This window comes from Podarcis bocagei (genome assembly GCF_964188305.1).
Source record: "Podarcis bocagei genome assembly, chromosome: 5".
In the NCBI taxonomy this organism is placed as follows: Eukaryota; Metazoa; Chordata; class Lepidosauria; order Squamata; family Lacertidae; genus Podarcis; species Podarcis bocagei.
The window spans coordinates 65,891,318-65,918,511 of NC_138129.1; the positions used below are offsets into that span (position 1 = coordinate 65,891,318).

Here is a 27,194-nt window from a genome sequence, read left to right on the forward strand (position 1 = left end):
TGTTTTCTTGGTATCTGTGAATTATATTCATACCACCTCAAACCAACCAAAGCCTGTGATATTGTCTAAGGGGCAGGAGACCAGATCACCACTGGCATGCTGGACACAACAGGCCTTGAGGTATTGACCTAAGCTTTGGGCAGACCAAAGCGTATAAGTTTTTACACTCACAAGAAGAGCAGATATAATGTGGCCAGTTAGGTTCTCAAAGCATAATTTTGTGATACCTTCAAGCCTGTTGATGGTTAATAGCAGACACATTGAAACACTCATGGGGAGGGGGGTTAAATATTTTTCCTGTTCCTGTTTTTGAAAATGCAAAATAATAATAATAATAAAAGCAATTGCTTCCTTTGCAAAATGACACGATTAAATGAATAAGATCTGCAAGCAACTCTGTTAATCTTTTGGAACTATGAATAGTGGGAATCGCTCATTGTTTATTTGGCAAAATGTAGTGTAAAGTAAGCTGTTTTAAAAAGGATATGGATCCCATGGTGTAAACCAAAGAAAGAAAAGCAAGTATTTCTAGACAAAAGATTTTTTGTGTGTGTCTGACTCTGCATCAAATTCAGCAGAGTACTTGTGAGTCAAGTCCAGCTCAGATTTATAGAGCTGCCTGACCAGTGGAAGATAGCATATAGATCACTCACTTAGGATTGGGATGCATGTGACCTTCTGATGTTTGGAAAACGAAATGAAGCTGGGGAAAATGTGCTTTTGCAAAGGAAATATGTAGTGTATCTGGGCAGGTTCCTATTTTTAGAATTTGATCCCCAGGGCATGGATGCTTGTGTTAGAGCCCATCTGAGGAACCTTAGCTTTAGAACTCATCCTTCAAGGAATGTACTTTCAGAGCTGAAGATTTCTCTTTTTATTGCTAGTGTGTTGGCCTGGTTACAGATGCACCTCCCTCACATGGCTTCCTTCTAACACATATTTTATAGCAATATTGAAATTTTGTGTGCTCTATTTTGAGGAGCCGAGTTTGATCAAATTTCACAAACGCATTCCACTCCTTCATTCCCATTTCTGTTAGCACTGTGTTATTTGCCATCAGGTGCAAAGCACCAACCTGTTCCTGCTTTAACAATAGTTAACAGTCGTTCATACTGTCACACAGGAGCTTGTGTAACAGCTAAAATGGCAATCATTACCATAGCAAGCAGAATAGAGCTGCTAGTGGAGATTCTAGTGGCGCTGTCCATGGTACTCCTTAAGGCAGTTAGGTATTTGCTGCATGGGGTAATTATCAGTGTAGTAGATCAGAAAGAAAATGGGCCCCTGGAACTGCTGGTAGCTTAAGGCCAGGCATAGGCAAACTCGGCCCTCCAGATGTTTTGGGACTACAACTCCCATCATTCCTAGCTAACAGGACCAGTGGTCAGGGGTGATGGGAGTTGTAGTCCCAAAAACATTTGAGGGCCGAGTTTGCCTATGCCTGCTTAAGGTTCTGGACCATTACTGCAAATGCATAATTAAAAGCAGGTTTTCCATTTAAGATGTCCTTAGGAGATTCAAGATGTACTTCTGCCCAGAATACAATAGAGCCAATCTGCCCACCCCCACTATTAATTCAAATGTAGGAGGACTGCAATGTTCCTCTTTGAGCTAGGTTTCCCCCTCCAAGTCATTTGTTTTATTAATTCTGTAAAAGAAAGGGAAGTAGAAAAGATGAGATCAGAGTGACCAGTGTGTGAACTATTCATCTTACTGTGCAGAACTCTCATCATTGACTCTTGCTCAACTGAATCTTCTGAATTATTGCTTTGTACAGAATAGAGCATGAAGCTATGTTCTCTGGCCTTACTGTGCAGACAACTTTAATTCCCAATTAGCAAAGCAAGCTGGAAACTTTTGATCTACTCTCAAGCCATGTAACTGAAATTAATGAAGGCTGTAAAAATCTTATCAAACATTCTGAACCACTGGCTGAAGTTCCGCCTCTTTATTCTTACAGAAGTGATGCAAGCATGGGAGTAATAAACCAAGGTCTCTATAATAGATTGGTATTATCTCTCTCAGCCCTTATCTGTTAGTAAATGAGAAAGTACCGTATACAGTGGTACCTTGGGTTAAGTACTTAATTCGTTCCGGAGGTCCGTTCTTAACCTGAAACTGTTCTTAACCTGAAGCACCACTTTAGCTAATGGGGCCTCCCGCTGCTGCTGCTGCTGCGCCGCCGTGCGATTTCTGTTCTCATCCTGAAGCAAAGTTCTAAACCCAAGGCACTATTTCTGGGTTAGCGGAGTCTGTAACCTGAAGCGTCTGTAACCTGAAGCATATGTAACCTGAGGTACCACTCTATACTCAAGTATAAGCCGACCCGAATATAAGCCGAGGCATCAACTTTTACCACAAAAAACTGGGAAAACTTATTGACTCGAGTATAAGCTGGTTCACCTCACCACAGACCTCTCCCCCCAGCCCCTCCCAGCCCCCTGCCTACCTAGGGTGCTGCCGAGAGGCAGAGGCTGGTGGCAGCAGCGGAGGAGGCTGCTCGTTCCTCCTCTGCCACTTTTGCTGCTGTCAGAAATGCGAACAGGTGGGATCCTCACTCAAGTATAAGCCATGGGGGGGGGGTTTCAGCATTAAAAATGTGCTGAAAAAGTCGTCTTATACACAAGTATATACAGTATTCTACTGACTCAATTATATAGTTAGCTAGCTCATTAGCCTACCTAGCAAAATTGGCTCAACAGATCTGGTGTAAAAAATGAAGAGTCCTGGCACAAAACACAAGTTTAAAAGTAAGAGCTGAAGGGTTTGGGTGACTGATTCTGCACTGTCTGAATGGCTAGTTTTATAGTAGAAATGGAATGCTACTTCCATATTGAAGGAGATAGAATTATCTCCCTTACTGTGAGAACTTTTGAGTATTTGGTATTCAGAAAGAGGCAGGACTTTAGGCTTGATTAAAGAGAATATTTTTTAAAAAAAGTAGCTTAGTTAGGCAGGGGATACAAAAAGTAAACCAAAAAATTAATAGTGGGAGAATGGCAGAAGACAGAACTATGTTGCTGAAATATTTTGCATTTTAATCTAAGGAAGTTAATATCTTCTTGATTCTCACAGGCAATGTTGAAAGTTTTTTGTAACTGTGTTCCTAGATACTGCAAAATCTAGAACACGCTTTACCACTAATTCTCAACACAACTCAGGTTTTTTTTTTATATAATCCACTTTCTTTCACACAGTATATACGGGAGAAATGCATTATTCAAGAACTCAGAAGTTTGACACCATTTTACACCCATTAACTCTAATCTTAAAACTTGGTTCCATAAGCCATTTTAACATTTTATGAATGCGTTCTTCAATCCCCTTTTATTAATTCACCCGTCATATATGCCAAGTCCCTGGACATTGCTCCCTGTTTGTATCCTGGAGCTCTGCATCCCAGCCATTCTTCACTGGGAGGAAGAGGGTTCATGGGAGTGTGACTCTTGGGCAGGAGCTACTGTAATCAGCTGCAGCATCTTTGGTGAGTCCTGTGCAGTTCCATAGGCCATGTGATATGGCAAATGCAATGTGACCATCCATGTCCCTGGGGTTACGTAAGGTCTGTATGTTTTGAGGGAAGGCAAAAGCAGGAAGCCCAGGCCAGGAAACATATAATCAACTGCACATAGCTATAAGCTTATCTGCTGCTTTGCCCTTTATGTTCAATGCCCAGATAATTTTTTTAGCACCTGTTCTTGACTGTCTCTCTGGCCGATCCCCCCAGGAGGTGACAGTCAAGCTCCTGGCTGATAAAGATCTACAGATTGCATACCCGGTAGTCATATTTGCCCTGGCAGCTAAGAAGCTCAATTTCAGATATGTTAATGCTCTTTAATTTTAAATTTTTATGTTGTAAACTTTTAAAGCTGCAAACATTTTATAGGGTATGTCATGTGATTTCAGAGCAAAGCCTTGCCTTGCCCTTTGCTGTACATTGTAAAGGCTTTGGGCTGTACACAACAAATTGAGTGATTTTGATTGATACCACCAATGGCATGAGATAACTACTGGGGCTGCCCCAACTTCCCTGGGATTACTTAAGGCCTGTGGGCTAAGGAAACCCAAGCTAGGGAGCTAGTGCTATTAGATCCTAAAGTCAGTTTGAGCATATTGAGCATACCACTTCATAGGGGGCTCACTTGCTTAAAGTGACATGCAGGTGCCTTAGTACTGACTCTTACTGATGCTCAATAAGAGTCCCAAGTATTTAGCTGCCCAAGTATTTAGCAGATGATGTACTGAATCAGCATAGTATTGCTCCAGCAAATGCTGCCACAGGGGGCGCTGTGTAGATGCTATACTTCCTGGCACACTGGACAGAGGGGGATGGTCACATCAACACAGAGGAGTTTGCCAATCACATCTTAACTATAAGAACTTGTTAATCCATTTCAAAATCATATACGTATCCCCGCATTTGAGTGTGGATTGGATATTTCCATCTATGTTATCCTTCTTCAGGAAATGAGGATGTGAATCTTAACCACATGACCCTGGCCAGTGCCAGCTCAGCTATTCACCTTTCTTTAAGAAGTAATTGATCAGGTCTCCTTTATCTTAATGTATATCACAGTCTGTTGTCCTCCATTATTTTAGCCTCTACAAGTCAGCACTACATCAACTTTATACGCTATAAGAAATAGATATGAAGAGAGTGAGCCTGGCATATTTAAGTGATTAGGGATGCCACAAAATTTATGAGACCATCATCTTTCAGTGGCTATGCATGCTCTCTAGTCACAAAGTACTTGCAATTTATCAACAGCATCCTGGGCAATGCCGTCTTGAAACACAGGTCCATTTTATACATGAAGGCCACAGATATAACCACTCATGCTGTAATCCAATACCCAATTGTACTATATGCAAATGGACTAGGAGCAGAGAGGGAGTTATTAGAAAGAACTAGGATTATCACTCTGTTTTCTCCGTTTGCTTCTTAAGCCTTAAGGAAACTGAAATGTAGGTATCAGCTTGAATTGCAATTGAAAGACTCCTTAAACTGTAAAACAGGAAGCAAGTACTGCTTATTAACAAGGCATTTCTGGAATTTTGACTCTAAAGTTGCCTTTATGTGGAACTTAAAAAGCCATTTCTGATTTGATAAGCATTTAATTAATGTATTACAGATGCTGGTTTTTAGCTGCTGCTATTTTTATCTCATTTTTTGATTTTTTTAAAAAAATGCATTGTAAAATTGTAATTAAATTATTGTTTGTTCATGTTGTATTAAACTTTTGTAAGCTTTTCCTTTTCCTTTCACCCTAAAATGTGGGTAAATCTGTTTAAATCAAATAAATAATATACATGTATAGGATTGTGTTATTAACCATGGGCTGCATGGGAGTGCTGGTCCTACTCAGAGCAGACCCATTGACATTAATGCACCTAAGCTAGTCATTTCCATTAATGTTAATGGGTCTACTCTGAGTAGGGCTAGCACTGAATACAACCCCACGTAAGCATTCTATGTGACCTCATCATGTTTAATTGCTTTTCCAAGTGCACTGTTCTATCTAAACGTTGCATTTGCATTTCAGCAGCATTCCCATTAAGGCTTCTGATTGCTGAAACACTCATGTTATATCTACAGGCTGGTGCATATGCTAAGTGCACACAGGGAATGTTTACACAAATAAGCACATCAACCACGAGCCATTCCACACAGAAATCAGACCACCATAACGTCAGGTGGTCTAGCCTGAGGTTGCACAATATACCTGTTGCACCAGCAATAGCCCATCACAGCCAAGCCACACATAATCTTTGATGTGGCCCCGTTGTGGTGAGACTTTCCCCCAGTTGCTAAACAAATATGTGGATAACCTGTTCATTATCATTATTTTTCTTTCAAGGGAATGTTATCACAGCGAACCACAGTAGAAGTATGTGGCTATGCAAATAAGCCATTTAAAAAATCATACATTATATATGGCAGTAATTTGTACACACTAATGGAACTTTGTAATTTTCTCCATCTTTTGTAACTGCGTATTTAATACAGTGTATTAGTGGGTGTGTGATATTGGAGCTTAAAAGAGATTCATTTGTTTTTATGGTTGGTTAAATACCAGAGAAGAAGCAGAAGGGGGGGGGGTTGGTAATGAAACTATTTACTGGCATATATGTCAAAGATATGAATATTTTTCTAATGGAAAACCACTGTAAAATAAATAGACAATTTGAATACAAATGGTGCCACTTCCTTCATTATGCCATCCAAACACTGTAAGTATAATTTGGAGTAATCTATGATTCAATGATTCTATAATAATCAAAGAGTAAATCTTTATATTCTGTTTTGTAAATGTGCAACAGAGCTTGCTCAAGTCCCCTGGTTCTGTTTTCCTAACCCTTGCATTTAAGGGACATCCAAATTGCTCCCTCCCAGCTTTTGTGCCCATGTAGGAGTGACCAGAGATTTTGAATCTAAAAGCCATGCACCAAAGCAACCATATGGCCAAAATCGACAGCAAAGACTAGTATGTTTCAGCATCATATCCTGAGCCCCATCTCCCTTCCATCTCCCCGTCCTTTAGTTTTACCCTTCCATCTCTACCTTAACTGTCTCAAAGCACCTTCTGATGTTGGTCTATCCATCCACATCACCCCAAAGTCCTTACTGAAACCATTTTATATTTTACTCCAGCAGTCATCCTCCAAGAACTTCTCTATCTATCAGACCTTCACTGACTTCTGACTCTAGAATACTGAAGGTTGTGACTCCATTTCTGCCACCTCCTGGGGTGTACAATCCTCTATCATGATCCAAGCACACATATGCTTCCCCTGCTCCTAACACACTTCAGTTGTGTTTCTATTAAACTATCTGGAAGAACATGATTTTCCAGAAATTACACATGATTCAGTAGTCATTGCCAACCCCCCCCCCCCCAATTGAGTAATATGGCTGATAGGGCTAAAGCTATTAGTGATCCCACTGCAATCAAACTCATCAGCAAATATGTTGCTTCTCTCTAATTCTTTACATTAGGGCTGTCAGCCTTTCAACTATCAACTTGTACCCTGAACAATGCCATAATCTGATATTAGCAAGTAAATTATATCTACAGTATACTGATGTCTGCATTTTGCTGGGGACAGACTGTTACATATTGCCATGCAAAAGACCGTGGGATCAGTCCTTGACATCTCTAAGTAAGGATTGGAAAGATTCATATTTGAAATTTTTGAGGGTCACCGGTAAAAGCTGAGCTATATAGACCAATGGTGTGGCTCAGTATAAGGCAACGTAAAGGTACATAAGTGGGGCATGCTGGGTCCCCCCCCCCGGTATATTGGCCTCCATCCTTCCCCATCAGTATTTCACTAAATTCCCTTTATCTTGGGTTGGGTCATGCATGACATGCCTACCTCAGGAACCAATTTCAATACTTTCATGGCAATGGTAAACAAGCACTGTCAGATCAGCTTGAAGAGGCAACGTCATGTTTTCACGCAAGATGAAGAGGCATCATTTGTAAAACTAAAGTGCAGCCTCCCCAATTCAAGATGAAGTTGATGTCAGTAGGAAGCCAGAGGAAAAGATGGATGAAGTAGAAATTTCAGGAAGGTAATATACGCAGAGCTTTGTTCGGCAGGAACTCAAACACCACTTAATGACATTATAGGAGCAGAAAGGTTGACTCCAAGGATGGATGGCATGATTTAGAATGCTATAAGGCAGAGTGTAATGAAGAAACAAAACCCCAACCTAGGAGCCTTTAGGATAGGAAAAGATACAAGGGAAACAGCAAAAAAAAAAAAAAAAGACCCACATTTTGATCATGCAGAGGTGGATCCAGGGAAGTGCAACTGAGACCTTCGAACAGCAGATCGCACAGTATGAGGGATAGACAGTGAGCCTCCCCAGTGGTGTAGCGTGGGTTGTCAGCACCCGGGGCAAGGCAAGTAATTTGCGCCCCCTAACCCGTGGATTTGCGCCCCCTAACCCTAACCCCTAGATGGTGCGCCCGGTGCGCCCGGCCCCCCCTGCACCCCCCACGCTACGCCACTGAGCCTCCCTCTGTAATACAATTACTTCTGGGCTGATCAGAGCAGCTCCTGCCTCAGCTTGTGAGGCATCAGGGCTTCTAGCCTCCACCCAGACCGGTAGGGTAGTGGGGGAGGGAATTCAGAAAGATCCCTCTGAATGTCTTTGAGATTATTATTATTTGCCTGGGAGAGAAAGTCAGGCTGGGGAAAAGGAGAGGGTAGGAGAAGAGAGGAAAAGAAAAGGGAGCGAGACAGCTTGGCTCTGTCTTCCTCAGCCAACCTCACTCTTTCTCAGACTTAAAGTAGTGAACCTACTCTTGCTCCGCCATCGCTGGGGGAGGAGGGCCGCCAAATTTTGTCCTCGCACAGGGCGCCATATTGCCTAAATCCGCCCCTACATGAACATTCTGGTAAAGTAACAGATGTCCTATTAAAGATAGAATCGAAAACCAGTCATCTTCAACATATGCAAAATACAGAAAAATAGCTAGAGCTAATTAGCATGCATAAGCACTCCCTGATACTAAAGAGAAGGAGACAACATCTGCTTGAATAGATGTCCCCAGGACTTCATACGATCTTTGGATAGCCACCAACTTGACCTGCCTCACAGGGCTGTACCGCGTACATTGCCTTGAGCTCTTTTAAGGAAAGGCAAGATATAAATGTGAAAAATAAAGGTGATCGTCAGATTGCTGGCAGTGGAAAACACTACTCACACCATTAATTTGAAGATGGTATCACAAAGAACTCCATTCACCATCCTCTCTGGAGGTAATAATAATAATACGTTTTATTTATACCCCACCCTCCCTGGCCAAGACCGGGCTCAGGGCGGCTAACATCAGGTATAAAAACAATTGATTAAAATACAACTTAAAAACAGGATTAAAATGCCACTTAAAATGCAGCCTCATTTCAGTGGAAGCCCAGATCAAAAACTGTTTGCGGGGAGAAAACGTCAAATCTTCACCAAGGCCAACTATCCAGACTGGTCCTACATGGGCCAGAAAAAAGCCAGGGAAGTCCCCAAATAGGGGTTCCATCACAGAAGGAAAAGGAAGGAAAAGGAAAGAGGGGGAGGGGATCAGGCTGATTCCAATTCCAACACTCAGGAGAACACTCTGTAGACCTGTTCTAATTTTCTTGTTCTTGTGGCAGACTTGGTAATGGCCTTCATTCATTGGATAGTGATGTAGAGTTGCTTGCCCTGAATAACTTATATGCACATATATGTGTTTTACAAGCAATATTGTATATATAGATGCAACTGAAAAAAGCCGGGCATGAATCATAGAGAATTTAGAGCAAGTCACCAGTTTGTGAGTCATCAGTGGGTTAGTTTGCTAAATCCTGTGTCTGGCTGAGCAGCGGAGGTGGGGGACCAGAAACATGATTGCCGTACCTCTTTTGTCTGCAACGACAGCTATGAGTGAGTTGCAGCTTTTGGGGGGTGGGTGCTGGCGTTGAACTATTCAAAAATGTCAATTGTTTTAGGCAAATAAATGGATGGTGTGTGGTGGTAGGAAGCGAGAATTTGCATTATTAGAAATTATATTGTGTTGTAGTGGCTTTTAAAAGAGCAAACATTCTTAAAAGAATAAAAGCAATGGAAATTGCCAGCCAGGGGTACGCCACTGAAAGGGGCTGAATTGTTAGCGTCCTAATTCTTCAAAAGTCTATAGTTAGGTCAGTGCTGGAAACGGCTGGTTTTCCAAACTAGGATGTAACTCATGAGTGCAAATGGACTGTCTCTTCTACTCACGTTCAGATTTTTGACACTACTCCCTGCCATATCTTATTAAATCATACAAACTTGTCATGTTTACAGCTTGGCTTTTAGATCCTGTATGGAAGCAAGTATAGGCAGAATTCGCAGGATATTACTGACAGAGTTTACTGCCATTGACCTGATCCAAGTGTACTTCCACACTTTTAATTTCCATGTTCCTTTATGTTTTCCACTCATTTCTTTCTCATTCTTCTACTAGCTTGGTATTGTTGGCACCCATCTGTCTCGAGAGACAATGGAAGATGTTGCCAGCCTTCATGCCACGTTTGCAGATACATTTATAAAGCAGAGTTGGTATTATATATTATTTGTTTATTTGAAAGATATTGCCACTATCATAAGAAGAAGTAATTAAGTCAGAGCGCTCTGAGATGAATGTTATAGAATAGGCAAACATAATTTTAGTGGACCAATGCTAGACTTTGGATCAAGAGTGACTTTAAACAAACTCCCAGCTAGGAAGTATGCTCTGACACTTCCCCATGTATAATTTTCTGGACCTCCCCAAACCCCACCAACAGTGGCAAAACAAACCACACCCTGAAGTAGATACAATGAGTGGAGAGGGCCTTGATGTGGATGGAGATTGCTCCCTCCTTGGCCATCAGATCCATCATTTGTTGAGCGGAGGATGAGTTGAGGAAGGGCGCTGTGTCCCTGTGTTCGCATGCAAGAGTGTGGAATAGCTGTACCTCTGTTTGGCCACACCCACAATTTTAAAATACAATTTTAAAAGCAAAAACAAACCAGCAGCAGCAGCAGCGGTAATTTCCACAGGCAATGGATACTCAGGGGGGAAAAGCTGTATTTCCAGGGGAGGAAATTCCTTCTTTCAAGTGTTTGATAGTTTATTTTATTTGCTAGACTTGTACTGTTTCTTCTTCTAAAGAGCTCAAAGGATATGGTAATTTGTATCCAGGCAGCATCTCATCCTGACAGCGCTCAGGGACAGACCCATTTAGCAGCAGAAAGGAAAAAGAAGAAAAGAACTGCAGCAAGAGCCTTCAGCCCATTCCATGATGGGCCTCCTGTTTGGTTCTACACTTTTTAAAAAATGCCATTGGCTATTATTTCGTTCAACATAATGTTCTCGATTTCATTAACATCTGCTCAGTTTTAAGCAGCTGCTTTCCTTGAAGGTATCTTAATTTGACTGGTAGGATAGCAGGGTTCAGCCTAATCACACATTTTAATATAAATGCCATTTATTGAAAGATGCCAGATTAGGAAGCTGGGAAACAGAATCACAGTTTATTCATATATGCACAGTATGGCAAGCAGAAGATGCGTGAACTCAAATATTGGGCAAATATTGGCCCAATGGATAGCAAGGTGAGCTTGAACCTTTGAGTCCAAAGCTACCTTATTGCGTACCCACTGGACAACATGCCCGAGGCTACCTCAAAGTTTGTCAATCACTTTGAATATTGAGAACCACTACATAAGTAATAATTTGTTCCAAACTTAAATAGAACACAACCTATGTTGTGTTTGTTGCACAACTCTACTTCAGTGTGAACATCACACTCTCGTTTATCCAAACCAAGTAAACTTTTTTCATACAAATGTGACTGTGTCATATTTTATTTTAAAAGATTACATCAAGATCCACTTGAAAAGGTGAAATGTTTAGTAAACTAAGATGGGCAAAACATACCTACAAAAAAAGCTTCAGTAATATATATTTAACATGGTGAACCTTATGGATTGACACTGTGGACGCAATATAAAATTATTTTCCACCCCTTCTGAACTTGATACCCCACATCACTCATCTTTTGCAGACCTACTGTTTGCCATTCTTCAGCGGAGCATCTATTCTCTCCAGATTCCTATGGATACAGCAGGCAGCCATGGTGTGCTGGAGTCTTTGGCTCATTCCATTGTGCCTGCACCTTTCAGCTAGTCTTTGCATCCCAGGTCTTGATCAACCACAAGCTTACGTACAATATACCTATTTTCCCTCCATAGGCCAATGTTAGAAGTTTAGAAGAGAGATCTTGTTATGTGCCGGCGTGGTTGCTCGAGAGCGAACAGGCAAGACTCCCACCTGTCTTTCCCAGGCTTTATTATCTGTACAAAACCATTTACAGTGCAGAGCGTCTCAGGTCCATGTTTGCTCAGTTGCTAACAGAATCTGTGAGTGGGCAGTCCTTAAACCTTCCTCAGCATAACAGTCTTTTGACCCCCATCCTTCTCCCCTCTCTGTGCGCAAACCGACTGCGCAGAGAGGGCGTTGGCAAAGGGGGACTTACTTCCCCTCCGCTTTGCTCAGGCTCAGTGTTGCTGCTCTCTCTAACATCTTCTGGTCCCTGCATCCCTTCCCTACTGGAGACGGGGCTTCCCTCCTTGCCAGAGGAAGAGCTGCTTTGCACAATCTTCTTCGGAGGCTCCCTGTAACCCAACTGCCCTTCCACCTCTCGCCTCTGAGCTGATGGCAGTTCCCTGACAGATCTTATTCTCCAATAGCAGAGTCAAGCACAATGGTGATTAAAACTCAGATTTGCATCTGCCTTCATTCACCTTCAAACATACACTCCCCACAAAAATACTTAAGCTAAAATAAATCACAGAGACTTAACTTTGCAAATAAGTGACGTTTTTACTCAGAGTTTCCAAAAGTTACAGCAAACCGGTCTCCATCCACTGCCAGTAAAAGGGGAGGGGAAGTTCTAAATAAGAAAATAGTTAGTTTCCTTACAAAAAGGATCATGCAATCTTTGGGTTAGCAAAGATGCAGGCTATTAAATTTCATTTTAGAGAGACTCTTCATTCATGTGCAGCATTTGCTGAGTGGGGAGCCAAGGTGCATGGCTCCTTCTACGCTGGTTCCAGGAAGCACAAAGAGAAAAAAGAGAGAGGAGGGGAGCAGAGGTTGCTGTGAGCCTGCTGAGCAACACTCACTCTGGTAACTGGAGCTCAGGGCTCAGGTTAACCCTTTCATGGACACAAGTGTGTCTCAGTAACTGTATATGACAACAGCCAATTCCAATAAAAACTTCTTTTCTACTGCAGGAGATATTTGGATTGTTTCCTGTTATAGGAAATACCCAGTTGGAAAACATTATGCAGGTACAGGAAAAAGTAGGAATGATCCATGAGGCTGAAAGATGCTTACTGGTTGCTGCTCACAGTTATCTCCTACAAAATATACAGGGATGGGTCAATGAGTCTAATGTAAAAGTTCTATGTGCATTCAGTCACAGGACTCATTCCAGCACTTTCACATGGAAGGAAAACATTACATAGAATCTGGGGCCATATTCCCTTCTGCCAGCTTCCCTTGTCAGCTGCTTTGCCCTTTCTGGGAGAAATACATCAAAGCAGAATGTGGCTTTGGACATTTTACTGAAGCATCAGCAGAAGAAGCATGAGTCACTCATGCTTCTTTCTTTGCTGCTTCAGTAGAACATCTAAGAGTGGGGAGGCCCTTCCATCTGCTACTGCAGCAAAAGTGCTGTCCTGTTAACATGCAACTTGAATTATCTATACACAATTACCTAGCATTAAGACTGGTTTCTGACATGTGTTCAGATTCCCCTCCACATATTTTCACATAATGATTCTAAGTGGAACTTCTTAAACAAGACAAAACATTTGAGGCCAAAATATGATAAAATATGATATGATATATAGGGGCAGTAGCACCATTGACTACAAAATTATTTAAAGTACAAGGATAGGGCTATGCCATTTTCATGCAACATAAGTCAAGGATAGGGCTATGCCATTTTCATGCAACATAAGTCAAGGATAGGGCTGTGCCATTTTCATGCAACATAAGTCAAGAAGCACCTTAACCAATTTTTAGTCTTACAGAGAGTAATAAAGAGGCAGAAATAGTAATGCAATGTCATTAACTTTATAATGTTTCATGGCAATATTTTTTTATTAACAAAGACACTCTGATGTTTTCAACCTCTTCTTAGATGGACACTTGTCTCAGTCTTTCTGTATGCTAGTCCATTAATTATTTGCAAATAAAATAGATATATGTTAAGTGTAACTTTCTGACTAGTCAACATAAAATAATGCAGCAATCATTTCTGACATAGCAAAGTTTCGGCAATTTATTAGCCTGCAGCAAAGCACTCCTTCAGCCTGATCACATTTTTTACCCATTCATTTCAATGGAAGTTGCTTAGAAATAAGGGTGCTTAAAACTATAGTCTTTCTTATGTTAAGGGAGCTTGTCATGATAGCCCCTTAAGGCATAAACAGCACTGAAGGAAGATAACTTTAAATATTCTAATATTATCTCAGTTTGCCTTAAAAGCTGAAGACCTGAGAGTGTGCTATCTGAACATCCGTAAGCATCATGTTCTCTTATCCTAAATGGATTATATGCCAGGATTCTTGGCACTATATAACATCAGTGGCTGCTTGGCTGAGCATGTATAACTGACAAGATTCCCTGCCCTGAATACCATTTCCCAGTTTTTCTCTGTTTTGAGGGTGGTAACTTTTAATTTTTAATTATTGCATTAATTTAACAACATTCAAGTTCAGCTAGCTGCGTACACACTATTTCAATAAAGTGCATTTCCCCCTCAACAAATTGTGGGTGCTGTAATTTGCCACTCAGAGTTACAATTCCGAGTAACCTTGAACAAACTTCAGCGCCCATAACTCTTTGAAGGAAAGAATGTGCTTTAAAAGTATAGTGTGTACACAGCCGCGCAGTTTATATGTAGTGGTTCTTGTCAGATTTTTCCCTCTGCACAGATGCACAGGTTAGTCTGGCTGTAAAAAAACACAGTACTGTGGTACCTTGGGTTAAGTACTTAATTCATTCCAGAGGTCCGTTCTTAACCTGAAACTGTTCTTAACCTGAAGCACCACTTTAGCTAATGGGGCCTCCTGCTACTGCGCTGCCGCCGGAGCACAATTTCTGTTCTCATCCTGAAGCAAAGTTCTTAAGCAAAGTCCCTCGTATCTACGGGACCGCCTCTCCTGGTATGCCCCACAGAGGAACTTACGGTCCTCAAATAAAAACATCTTGAAGGTCCCAGGCCACAGAGAGGTTAGGCTGGCCTCAACTAGAGCCAGGGCTTTTTCGGCTGCGGCTCCAACCTGGTGGAACGCTCTGTCACAAGAGACAAGGGCCCTGCAGGACTTGACATCCTTCCGCAGGGCCTGCAAGACAGAGCTGTTCCACCAGGCCTTTGGTTAGGGCACAGCCTGACTCCCTCCTTTGGCAATCTTTACAATACTTTAGTTTATGGTTGCCATCAATTTTGATTTTAATTAATTCTTATGATGTTTTTATAATGTGGCACTATTTTAGTGTTGTTAGCCGCCCTGAGCCCGGCTTCGGCTGGGGAGGGCGGGATATAAATAAAATTTATTATTATTATTATTATTATTAACCCGAGGTAATATTTCTGGGTTAGCGGAGTCTGTAACCTGAAGCGTATGTAACCTAAAACGTATGTAACCCGAGGTACCACTGTATTTTAAAAGCTATAGAGAATCTTCTTAGGTCGGTCTGCTCAGTTCTTACATGTATGTAGCAACTACAGCACTAGCATACTCCATTTTCTCTGTTAACTATTTCACCATTGCAGATCATGGGCTGGATTTAACTACACATATACCAGTTGGGCAACAGGGCAGAACAGCACATCCAAAACAAAGTTAATTTGGGTCTTTCTTAGAGGAACATGACTTCTGTCGGCACAAGTAGTTGTGCTTGCATGTGGGTGATGCAATGGAAAATGCTCCTTGTTTCCCAGAGCTGGTATTTACACAAGTGAAAACCTCAATGGGTCAGTTAATTTCGACTGGCTATCCCAGTCTTCCCATCTTTTCTGTAGTGCAAAGCAAAGAAATCAAGCAACCTAGCAAAGGAAGCATAACAATCACATGATGACAATGCACCATAGCTTATTCAATATTGAAGTTGCTCATATCTTTTCACAATGGAAATAATGCTTTCCTCTTCCACAGAATTGTCAAAATAAAGTGATGTATGATAAAAAATACAGTGATGTATGAATAAAGGCTAGTTCAATTTGTAATATAATTGTGGTGTGCTCAAGGCTCAGCAGAACATCCAGCTGGATATGCAGCAATGCGCGCGGCAGCCAATAACATTACACTGCTGTGAAAATGGAGGAATATGCTGTATTCTTTCATGGGGTATATTTTAAACACAGGGCAATACATTTCTGTTGAGCAATTTTTAGGATTAATCTGCAAAATGTTACAGAAGACACAAGGGGAAATTGGGAAATGTGCCATAACATGAACATGTGAAAGGCGGCTAGATGAAGTGAGGGTGCAAAATGTGCTAACAAAGCTTTGAAAAAGAAAGACTTGTTACATTTTGAGATGGGTAACCAAAATACGCACTACACACAGTTGTGTGTTTCTTTCCTGGGATATTTTGTTTGCTTTGTTTCATTTCAATGAAAAGTGGGGATGGAGAGAAATTTGATTTAGTTTGCATTTAAAGGCAAACCTGCCTAATTTGTGCTTCCCAAAACACTGTATGAATTTTTTAGATAAATTTATTGTCATTGTCCGTATGTACACAGTATACACAACAACGAAAATCAAACACCCACCCAAAGACCAGGTTCACATATACATTTGCACGTATCTCCGACACTCTCATCCTATTCAAACATAATCTATAAAAACATAAAATCCAGAATAAACATGACCTATTAAGGCATAACATAACCTAAAACCTAAAACATAACCTAAAACCTATCTCATTCCTTCCTACTCTCTGCTTGCTAAACCTTGCAACTGGCCCTGAGATCATTATTTAGTGCAGTCAGAGCTCTTGGATAGAAACTATTCAGAAGGCGTGTGGTTCGTGTTTTCATTGTCCTATATCTTCTGCCCGAAGGAAATAGTTCAAAGAAGTTGTGAGCAGGGTGGGTGGGATCTCTCAGGATATTATGTGACTTCTTCAAAATGCGAGACGTGAAGATCTCATCCAGGGTTGGTAGTCGGAGCCCAATAACATTCTGGGCAATTTTAATTGTTCTCTGTAAAGCTTTTTTATCCGTTTCAGAGCTGCTCCCATACCACGATAATATACTATAGGTTAAGACACTCTCAATGGTACTATGATAATAGGACAGAAGTAGGTGCTGGGATAGATTCAGTCCCCTGAGCATTCTCAGGAAATACAACCTCCCCTGCACCTTCCTCACAACCATATTAATATTTGCAGTCCATGAGAGGTCCTCCGAGATATAAATGCCCAGGTATTTAAAACTACCAACCCTCTCCACTTCCTCGCCATTTATGTGCAATGGTAAAAATACATTTTTCTTTCTCCTAAAGTCAATTATGAGTTCTTTGGTTTTTTTGGTGTTAAGCATGAGATTATTTTCTTTACACCATTGAATTAACCCCTGTACTTCTTTCCTATAAGCAGTCTCATCGTTCTCACTGATGAGCCCCACCACTGTTGTATCATCCGCAAATTTGATGATTGTGTTGGACTTATACAGTGGGGTGCAATCAAATGTGTACAGGGAATAGAGAAAGGGACTTAGCACACATCCCTGGGGGACTCCTGTGCTTAATACTAGAGTAGAAGAATAGTAAGGTCCCATTCTCACTGTCTGCGGCCTATCAGTCAGGAAATTCCTTACCCACAGACAGATCTTCTGATGTATACCCAAATTGGTCATTTTAAGAAATAACCTGTCTGGCAGAATTGTATTGAAGGCAGAACTGTAGTCCACAAACAACAGCCTTGCGTAGGTTCCCTGTCGTTCTAGATGACTCAATACAGTATGGACAGCGATGGAAATAGCATCATCAGTAGATCTGTTTCTTCTGTATGCAAACTGGAACGGGTCTAAAGTGGATGGAAGACCAGCCTTAATATGATCTAGCACCAATCTCGCAAAACATTTCATAACGACAGATGTTAGGGCTATTGGTCTATAGTCATTGAGAGATACCACCACTGACTGCTTGGGGACTGGCACTATAATCGATGTCTTCAGGCAGGTAGGGACATGACCCTGCAACAGGGATAGGTTAAAAATGTCCGTAAATACGCCAGCTAATTCTGCAGCGCAGTCCCTAATAACCCGTCCCATGATTCCATCTGGTCCAGCTGCCTTCCTAATGTTAACGCTCCGGAAGGCACGTTGTACGTCACAGGTCTGTAATAAAAATGGTTGTCTATCAGTAGTAGTTTCTGATGATGTGCTGGTGGCCAATGCTGTAGTGACGGTAGTTCCAGTTCCCTCCTCAAAGCGGCTAAAAAATTGATTCAGTTGATCAGCCAGGTGCGCACTGCTGCTAGCCAATTCGTTTTTAATATTTTGCCCTGTAATTTGTCGCAAGCCTTGCCATACTCGACGAGGGTCGGAGCTCTCAAAATGTTTTTCGATCCTCCGGCAGTACATAGCTTTGGCGTTCCTAATGCCCTTTTTCAATTTGGCTCTGGCTTCTCTATACTGTTGCGCATCACCAGAGTGAAAAGCAGCATTCCTTGCCTTTAACAGAAGATACACATCCCTGTTTAGCCAGGGCTTGTTGTTAGGGAACACCCGTATTTGTTTGGTGGTAGTGACAACATCAATGCAGCTTTTAACGTAGAACAGTACTGTTGAAGCATATGTGTCCACATTATTCTCCACAAAAAGCGACCACTCGGTGCTCCGAAAGCAATCTTGGAGTTGCTCAGATGCACCTACTGGCCACACTCGTATCTCTCTAGTTGATGGTCTGATTCTGCGTACGAGAGGTCTATATGATGGTATCATAAGTAAAGATATGTGGTCTGACTGCCCCAAATTGGGCAGGGGCTTGGTCTTATATCCATGCATGATGTTACTATATACTCGGTCCAAGGTGTTTCCCCCCCTAGTGGGACAATCAACATACTGGTGGAACTTAGGGAGCACAGTCCTTAAATCGGCTCGGTTGAAATCACCAGCAACCACAAGTGCTCCATCCGGGTGGGCCCGCTGCTGTCTGCTAATAGCAGTTAGCAGGTGGCCCATAGCTGTAGTAGTGTTTGCATCGGGAGGTATATACACCGCTGTTATTATAACAGCATTAAACTCACGTGGCAAGTAAAAAGGGCGGCACTTCACCACTAGGTACTCCAAGTCAGGAGAGCAATGCGTGTCCATTTGTTTAATGTCCGAGCTCCAGTTGTTATTTATATAAACGCAAATTCCTCCTCCTCTGCTCTTCCCGGATTCGGCGGTTCTATCCGCTCTAATTACTGAGCGTCCTTCTAGCTGCAGAAGTCCCTGTGGAAAGGAGGGATCCAGCCACGTCTCTAGAAGGACCATAACACAGCAGTCCCGGATACTTTTCTGCCGAGAGGTAATAAGTTCCAACTCCTCTACCTTGTTGGGTAAGGATCTCACATTTGATACAAGGAGACTTGGCAATGCAGGCTTGTGGGGATTTTTACCTAGCCTCACTCGTAGTCCAGCCCTGCAACCCCTCTTCTGCTTGCACCCTCTCCGTTTCCTTTTCTTTCTGGCAAGGAGAGCAAGGGGAGTATCCCAAGAATGTGCAAGATATGGAGGCTCTCTGATAAGCTCAGCTGGAATGTTATAGGTTGAGACCTCCTGGCTGCAACCTTCCCCTCTGCCGATACTTAAGAGCTCTTGACGACTATAAATTACTTGTGCCTGAGTATTCACAGTCCATAGCAGCAATAAGTTCACAGATAAAAATAAAACACAAATCACTGAATACCGGTCTTCGGAGTGCCGAGCCGCTGCAAGTGCTTGCGCCGCCATCTTAGCTTCCATCAACTGAAGCACAACCATCCTTTGTCCCTATTCAAATTCATTTTGTTAGTTTTGGCCCACTACTTCAATCTGTTGAATCCTGATTCTGTCTTCTGCAGCACTGGCTATCCCTCCCAGTTTGGTGTCATCTGCAAATTTGATGAGCATCCCTTCAATACTGTCATCCAAGTTGTTTATAAACACACTGAACAATCACAGGCCCAGGACAGAACCCTGTAGCATCCCACTTGCCATTTTCCCCCAGGATGATGAGGAACCATTAGTGAGCACTCTTGGGTTGGGTCAGTCAGTCAGCTACAAAGCCACCTAACAGTTACATCCAGTCCACATTTTCCCAGCTTCTCTATAGGAATATCATTGGGGACTTAGTCAAAAGTCTTATTGAAATCAAGGTACACTACATCCACCAAGCTTATATCTCTATCAAAGAAATGAGATTCATTCGACATGACTTATTTCTGAGAAACCCATGGGTCCTAGGAATTTTAAATATATGGACAACACAGAAGATAGCATAAGGGTTTATTAACCTGTCCTTAGAATTGTCCAAGAAATAAATTTTACATTCAGAAATTAATAAGTCCTCACATTTTCCTGAAATATTTTATTTCAGATGGGCACTCTAAAAATGATCTATAACAAAATCTAAATCATATTCAATGTGACACAGAAAAGGGGAAACCTTTTGACCTTTTGCTGCTTAGCCTAGGATGCACAGAGACATATTTCACTACAGAAATGCAAAATAGAAAAATGTCCATCAACAGGCCTGTAAGTGTTATGTTCTGTAGATTATCAAGTCAACAAGTGATGACACAGCAGATAAACAGAATTGGGCTTAGTGGGTTAAATAAATACATAATGAAGCAGACAGACTACATAGAAAGCAGATAAGACAATTAAAATAATATATTCAGCCTGCTATCCTGTGCACACTTACCTGGGAGTAAGTTCCACTGAACTCAATTAGACTTACTTCCAAGTGGGCATGCAGAGTATTGTGCTGTCAGGAGAATAAAACAAACAATCTGAGAAGTTATGAAACATTTTCAACCATGCTAGTGAGAGTCAGATGGCATTTTTAACAGACACTGCTTACAATAAAATTATTGTCAAGGTTGCAACAAGCACAAAAGATGGGAATGGAAAGAGTAAGTACTTTTGTCCTCAGTGAGGATCTTACTTTGACAGAAATGCAAGGAGGAAGCAGGGCAGCTGAATTGTTATTCTCTGTGCACTGCTGGGAATGAAACAGGCACTGCATGCTAGATACATATTGCCTATTTGTATTTGGCTAAATCTGTACAACATATAACTATGTATTACAGAATCTAGAAATAAATTTCAAGTCAGTGGCAGATTTTGCTACTACTTTAATAAAAAAAAGAAAAATGTACAAATTGATATAAACCTACTAGCAGAATTAGGAGTTACTGAAGGACATATATTTTGCTGCGTTTATGTGGGTGATCGTGAGCTGACAAAGGTAAACTAGTTGGATTAAGCATGTTGAATTCCCAAAACAATAGATTTGATCTGTATCTAAGATAAGCATTCAAGAATTTGAGCAAATTATGCAGCTTAAATCCATCTAAATACTCCAGTAAATACCAAATACTTAAGAGCACACCTTTGTGTTGTTTCAGTTTGTTCAGGTTCTCCATTAACATAATTGCTTCTCTGTTCTATGCTCAACATCACTGAAATGTATTAGAATTCCCATTCCTCTCACAAACATTTACTGGTAAGCCAGAAAGGGCCCATCCTGATGTATGACACAGTAATTAAAAGGTACTGAGGAGAAATTAATCTGTGTTAAGTGATCTTGTATGACATGATAATTAAATGGTGTTGAGTGGTAACTGATCTGTTTTAAGTGATTTTGTAGGTGTCCTTAAACAGAAGTGAAAAGGAACAGGTTGTGTTTCCAGCATACAAACATGCAAATAACAGAGATATACAGTCGCACCTTGGATCTCAAACGCCTTGGATCCCAAACAAATTGGCTCCCAAACAATCAAAACCTGGAAGTGTTCCGGTTTTCAAATGATTTTCGGAAGCCAAACATCCAGCACGGCTTCCACAGCTTCCAATTGGCTGCAGGACACTCCTGCAGCCAATAGGAAGCCGCACCTTGGTTTTCGAACAGTTTCGGGAGTCAAACGGACTCCTGGAATGCATTCTGTTCGAGAACCAAGGTATGACTGTATACCTTGACTGTATACCTTGGTCACCAATGTTACCACTGAAATTTACTGATGAAAATCATTCAAGAGTGATTTTATCCACCATTTTCAATATATGCATCTAACTGCTTTTATATATGCAAATAATTAACAACACTGACTAGCGTCATAAAATGCCAGTGGCTCAAATGTGTTTGTTAGCTTCACATATGAACACAAAGCCCTACATTGGATAAACATTCCTGCCTCCATAATCTCTTTTAAGTTGCTCTGACAACCTTATCTGAGCAGTGGCGGAAGTACTTTGGAACAGAGTTCCGCAAAGTATTTTGCAGGTGTTCAGAAAAATATTTCAGTCTCTTTAAATCACGGAGTGTAATACTGCTTCATACATTCCCCCTGCATAGAAATTACTTGTGAAGGAAAAGCGGGGTTGGGGAACCACATGTATATTAGCATGTCTGAAATCCAGTATAATTTTTGATGTTGACATAAAGCCACTGCATCCATGAGATTGTCACTCAGGTGGCACAAGGGGTCAGTGTGTTTGGCTGTTGACCAGAAGGTTGGTGGTTCAAGCCCACCTAGAGATGGTTGTAGGCAGGATATCCTGCATTGCAGGGGTTTTGACCAGATGACCTTGATGTCCCTTCCAACTCTAGAATTTGAAAAAATGTGATTCATCTACTTGTAGCAAAAGAAACAAGCACTAACTACAATAGATGGCATATTCCCCCATCTGCTGAAATTATCTGTGTAGATAAAATGCTATGTGTGAAGCCGTCCTTGAAGTTCTAATGCAAAGTTGAGAACATAAGAAGAACCTGCTGGATCAGGCTGGTGGCATCTTGTTCTACCAGTGGACAACCAGTTGTCTATGGGAAATCCGCAAGCAGGACCTGAGGACAACAGCACTCTCACTTCCTGGGGTTTCTGGCAACTGCCATTCGGAAGCATACAACCTCCCAACAGCAGAGGCAGAAGACAAACAGCCATTGACAGCAAACATGTTATTCTGGAAACTGTAGAAAAACAGGTCATCACCGATATTATTAATTACCCTGGAGGCAGGTTTCAAAACCTAATACTGTTATGTAGCCCTCTTCATGTGTTCTTTAATGGCATACAATAGGGGTGTCTTCACATTTTTTGACTGACCCTCCAAGGGCTACATGTCAAAAGGGGTATGGCTGAAGCATACAAGTACTGTAGCCAATTTTAATGATTTAAAAGGATACATTTGGGGGGGGGCTTGTCACAACAACCTTCTGGCGGCACAGAAGCACAGCAGAGGATGTGGAGGAGTGATCAGTACATATATTTATTATCTCCCAATGACTACAATTTTTAAGGGAGATGTTTGGGGGCTGCAGATCATATTTTGGACTCATGCCATCACAGTAGGGGACAAGTAGCAGCAGTCTATTTTTCAAAAATGAATTTTTTTGAGGGCATTGGGGGACCATAACAACAATGTTGTGAACTGTATGTGGATGGCAGGCCAAGGATTAACCACCACAGTGTAGAGTTAACACATGGTGTGGGGAGGTAGGCACAGCAAAGAGTACATTGGTTCTGCCTCCCATAGAGCACGACCGTCTAAAGTAGGGGGCTCATTGGCTTGTGGTTCCCAATATATTTTATAATCCCAGTTCTCCAGGATTCTAAAACATGTGGGGAGCCTCCATGAGAGCATGAGGCTCCCCACTTCAGACGGGCAATGGGAACCATGGGAGGGGGGAGGCAGACCCAGGGGGTTCACCCCCACTATCCGACCCATGTGTTTACTGCACAGAGTTACAGAAATAAAGAACTTTTGTTTATGAATTATACTCCCAATGTCCCCAGTGAGGATTGCATCCATAGCCCCCCAGTTGTTTTTCGTTGCTACATAATTTAGTGTCTTTTGCAGCGGTGTCCAAGAACGCTAATTTTCCTGTTAAAAATACCCGCAAACGCCTCATACCAAAGGCAATAAATCTACAGGGTCCACAATAACCTGGCAGACATTACAGAAATGGTTATAGAAACCATTAAAACAGCTGGCATCAGCATTTTGAAAAAGCAAAGTTGAGGCAAGTTATCTTCTCCCTGACACTTCTAAAACACTGAATTCCCAATTCTCTCTCCCTTCTGACAAACTCTCTCTTGGCACCAGGACTGAAGTTTTTCAAGGATGGGATAAAACCAAAAGTTCCTCTTATTCAGTAGGATTCCTGGACAGTAGTTACTGACTTTCACAGTAAACGACAACTATAAGTATAAAACAGCTACCATTGCTCTGTAGAATTTAGTGAATTCTGTTATTTTAGAAAAGCTGTTCTAACACCTCAGCCTTGGGGACCATTCTAGATTACAAGTCGTGGCTGGAAATATTTCCCCACAGCTAGCAAGCTTCTTGAGATAAAACAACATTTCCTTCTGCTATGCCAATGCCAAAATTTTGCAACTGGGAAAATACTATTTATTTATTTCAGCATTTATAATCACCTACCTATGATAAATCTTACTCAAGGCAGCTTACAAGTGTCCTCATCCCCCCCATAACCAAAAATGAATAAAAATAAAGTACCAAATCTCATTAAAGGAGTTTTGTTGTATTTTTGTTTTAAAGATTATGTTTGTTTTTATATTGTACACTGCATCTTTAGAGATTTTTTTAAAAAATATGTATGAAGAGGGTTATAAATGCATTTAAATAACCAAATGATAAGAAAAAGGAAACAGCAGACATGACACATCTGGTATAATAATGTGTGTGTACAACCAAACCCAGTCCCACTGAGTTTAATGGAATTCCTTGTCTATTTAAAAACTCATGTAACCGACATAGGCTCTGACTGAAAAAACATCCACCAGAATAAAATGGTCCTTGCAGCAAGACTTTCCCCTTCAGTAAGTCTCCTCATCCTATGTATAATGGGGAATCGGACAAGGCAGACAATCACACAACCGGCACTGAATCAGAGCCAATGCCAGTGTACTGCTAAGAATGTAGTCTGGGTTTACTTTTTTGGTCTTCAATAAAAGTTCTGAGAAAACACAATCAGTGCTTTTTTCTTAACATTGCCATTTGACAACCCTGTTTCTGGTTGAGATCGGTGGTTATTCTTCACTTCAGAGAAAAAAATAATGGTTAAAACAGGCGAAGGGGGTTCATCCCTTGAATCATCAAAGTTTGATATACTTTTTGGGTTGGATTAAGAAGAATGGAAGGAGAAACACAGCAGCAAAATGATAGAATTTGGGGAAATAAAAAGAAGGCAGGAAAGAATAGCTCTACTTGGATGATTGGAAAGGCAATGGAAGCAAGTATGTGTGCAAAATTGCAAATAGGCAGGGGGAAAAGGGAAAATAAGGTGGGACAGCAAAGAACAGAAGGGGTAAACAGCAGGATGAACTCATGGGGACTTTTCGGTTTAAATCAGCTTTCTTTTAAGTTGGCTCCAGGGACTACATTAGGGTCTGTATTTGCTCAATTGCTCTTCCAAATTCTCTCTTGCCTTATCAGCATTTACATGACATAAAAACTGTGTTTGTGTGTGTGACTGAGAGAAAAGCTCAAATGTATTTTAATGTCATGTATGATAACACCCCTAGTCACACAGGGTCTTTAAAAATAAAAAGGAACATGGATATGGCTGATTGTTCTTCAAAAACAGCGTACACATCTCAACATTTTGTATAGTACATAATGCAGAGAGAATGCAGTCTACAAATATTAACACAAAGTAACAGGGATGGAACCGGGTGGCGCTGTGGTCTAAACCACAGAGCCTAGGGCTTGCTGATCATAAGGTTGGCTGTTCGAATCCCCACGATGGGGTGAGCTCCTGTTGCTCGGTCCCTGCTCCTGCCAACCTAGCAGTTCGAAAGCACATCAAAGTGCAAGTAGATAAAGAGGTACCCCTTTGGCAGGAAGGTAAATGGCATTTCCGTGCGCTGCTCTGGTTCTCCAGAAGCGGCTTCGTCATGCTGGCCACATGACCCAGAAGCTGTCTGTGGACAAACGCCAGCTCCCTCGGCCAGTAAAGTGAGATGAGAGCAGCAACCCCAGAGTCATCTGCAACTGGACTTAACGGTCAGCGGTCCGTTTACCTTTAGGTAACAGGGATGCTTCTGGAATTTTAAAGGGAGGAACTGCAATATGTTTATGAAAACGGAAATGCACCTATCAAACTGGCCTTTTAATTCCAATTGTAGACATAAGAAATGTTGCAGGTGTGGATGTACGGTATCTAAAATTTTCCTGGAAAGAGATTTCAGAAATAACTTCTTTAAAACCCTTCTGAAAAATCCTGGGAGCCACTGCACATATTACAAAGTCCCTACACTGAAGCCATTCAGCATATACACACAAACACACCAGCTTCAATTGATAATGCAAAACTGTTGCACATTATTGTTTGTTTATTTCTTTAAGGAATTTATACTTCCTTTTCCAATGTATCTCAAAGTGGCTTAGAGAGAAAAAACAGATACACAGTACACAAATATTGCAGATTAAAACATCAGACAACAGCAACCTAAGAACAACATTCATGGTGCAAAGGCCTCCTGAAAGAAAAGTTTTAGTCTGGCATCTGAAACGTTCTGGGTTAAGCACTTGTCCAGGTCTGTGTATAAAACTAAGCAAAACCATGGCTTAGTTCTGGGTACCATGGCAGTAGCAGCACTGAGAGATGAACAAAGTGGCCATGATTTCCGCTCAGGGCACCCACACGCTTGCTCATTCTTGCTAAGCTCGCGCCAGTGACTGACCAGAAGAATGGCGACTCTCACAACCCACACTTAAAAAAAAATAAAAATGTAGCGCTTCACAAATTTGCGTGTCATCCTTGCACAGGGGCCATGCTAACCTTCTCTGTATCGTTCCAATTTTAGTATATGTGCTGCCGAAGCAAGCACCCCACACTATTTTTTTTTCATTTTTTGCAAAAAAAGGGCAAAAGTAGGGTCAGTGATTGAGCAGGATTCTATGCAAACTCCTGTTTACTCTGCATCCACGGTCCTCTCATCACTGGTTTGGGAAGTGGTGTACGCACGATGTTAGCCACAATCCATATGTTTCTTACGAAATACTGGATTTCCCCTCAAACCAGCCTTGATCCAAATGGACAAAAATAATGACCTAGCTGCATTTTAAGCCAGTAATGCACATGCAGCCCAGGAAGCGGGGCAGCAAAACAGATAGAAGTACCCTCAATAGGTAGAGAGAGTATATGGACTTGGGGAGAGGCCATGCAGTGTGCGGTGCATCATCACCCTGCCACACCCTCAGAAACCGCACAGCCTTCATTTGCAATGTCCTCTGCCACCCACCATACCCATGGGGTGACGCCAGATTTCTCTGGACGCCTCCTGCCCCTTCCAGAGAAGCAATGAGAACCCAGAAGCCACTACTTCTTCTCTGGTGATGGTGGACCTGCCACTGGAAGCTGGTGCCACTTCTTTCCTCTGGTACTG

The 27,194-nt window shown here is 41.6% G+C and overlaps 1 protein-coding gene across 1 annotated transcript; it reads right to left on the minus strand.

The window, feature by feature from the left end:
• Positions 1 to 17,152: 17,152 nt before the first annotated feature.
• LOC308587848 (uncharacterized protein) lies at positions 17,153 to 19,247 on the minus strand. The gene is made up of 2 exons (XM_081195674.1): positions 17,925 to 19,247; positions 17,153 to 17,584 (listed from the first exon to the last, which is right to left on the minus strand). The coding sequence occupies exons 1-2, from the start codon at positions 19,069 to 19,071 to the stop codon at positions 17,541 to 17,543; spliced, it is 1,191 nt and encodes a 396-aa protein (XP_081051800.1). The 5' UTR covers positions 19,072 to 19,247; the 3' UTR covers positions 17,153 to 17,540.
• Between the last annotated feature and the right edge of the window lie 7,947 nt (positions 19,248 to 27,194).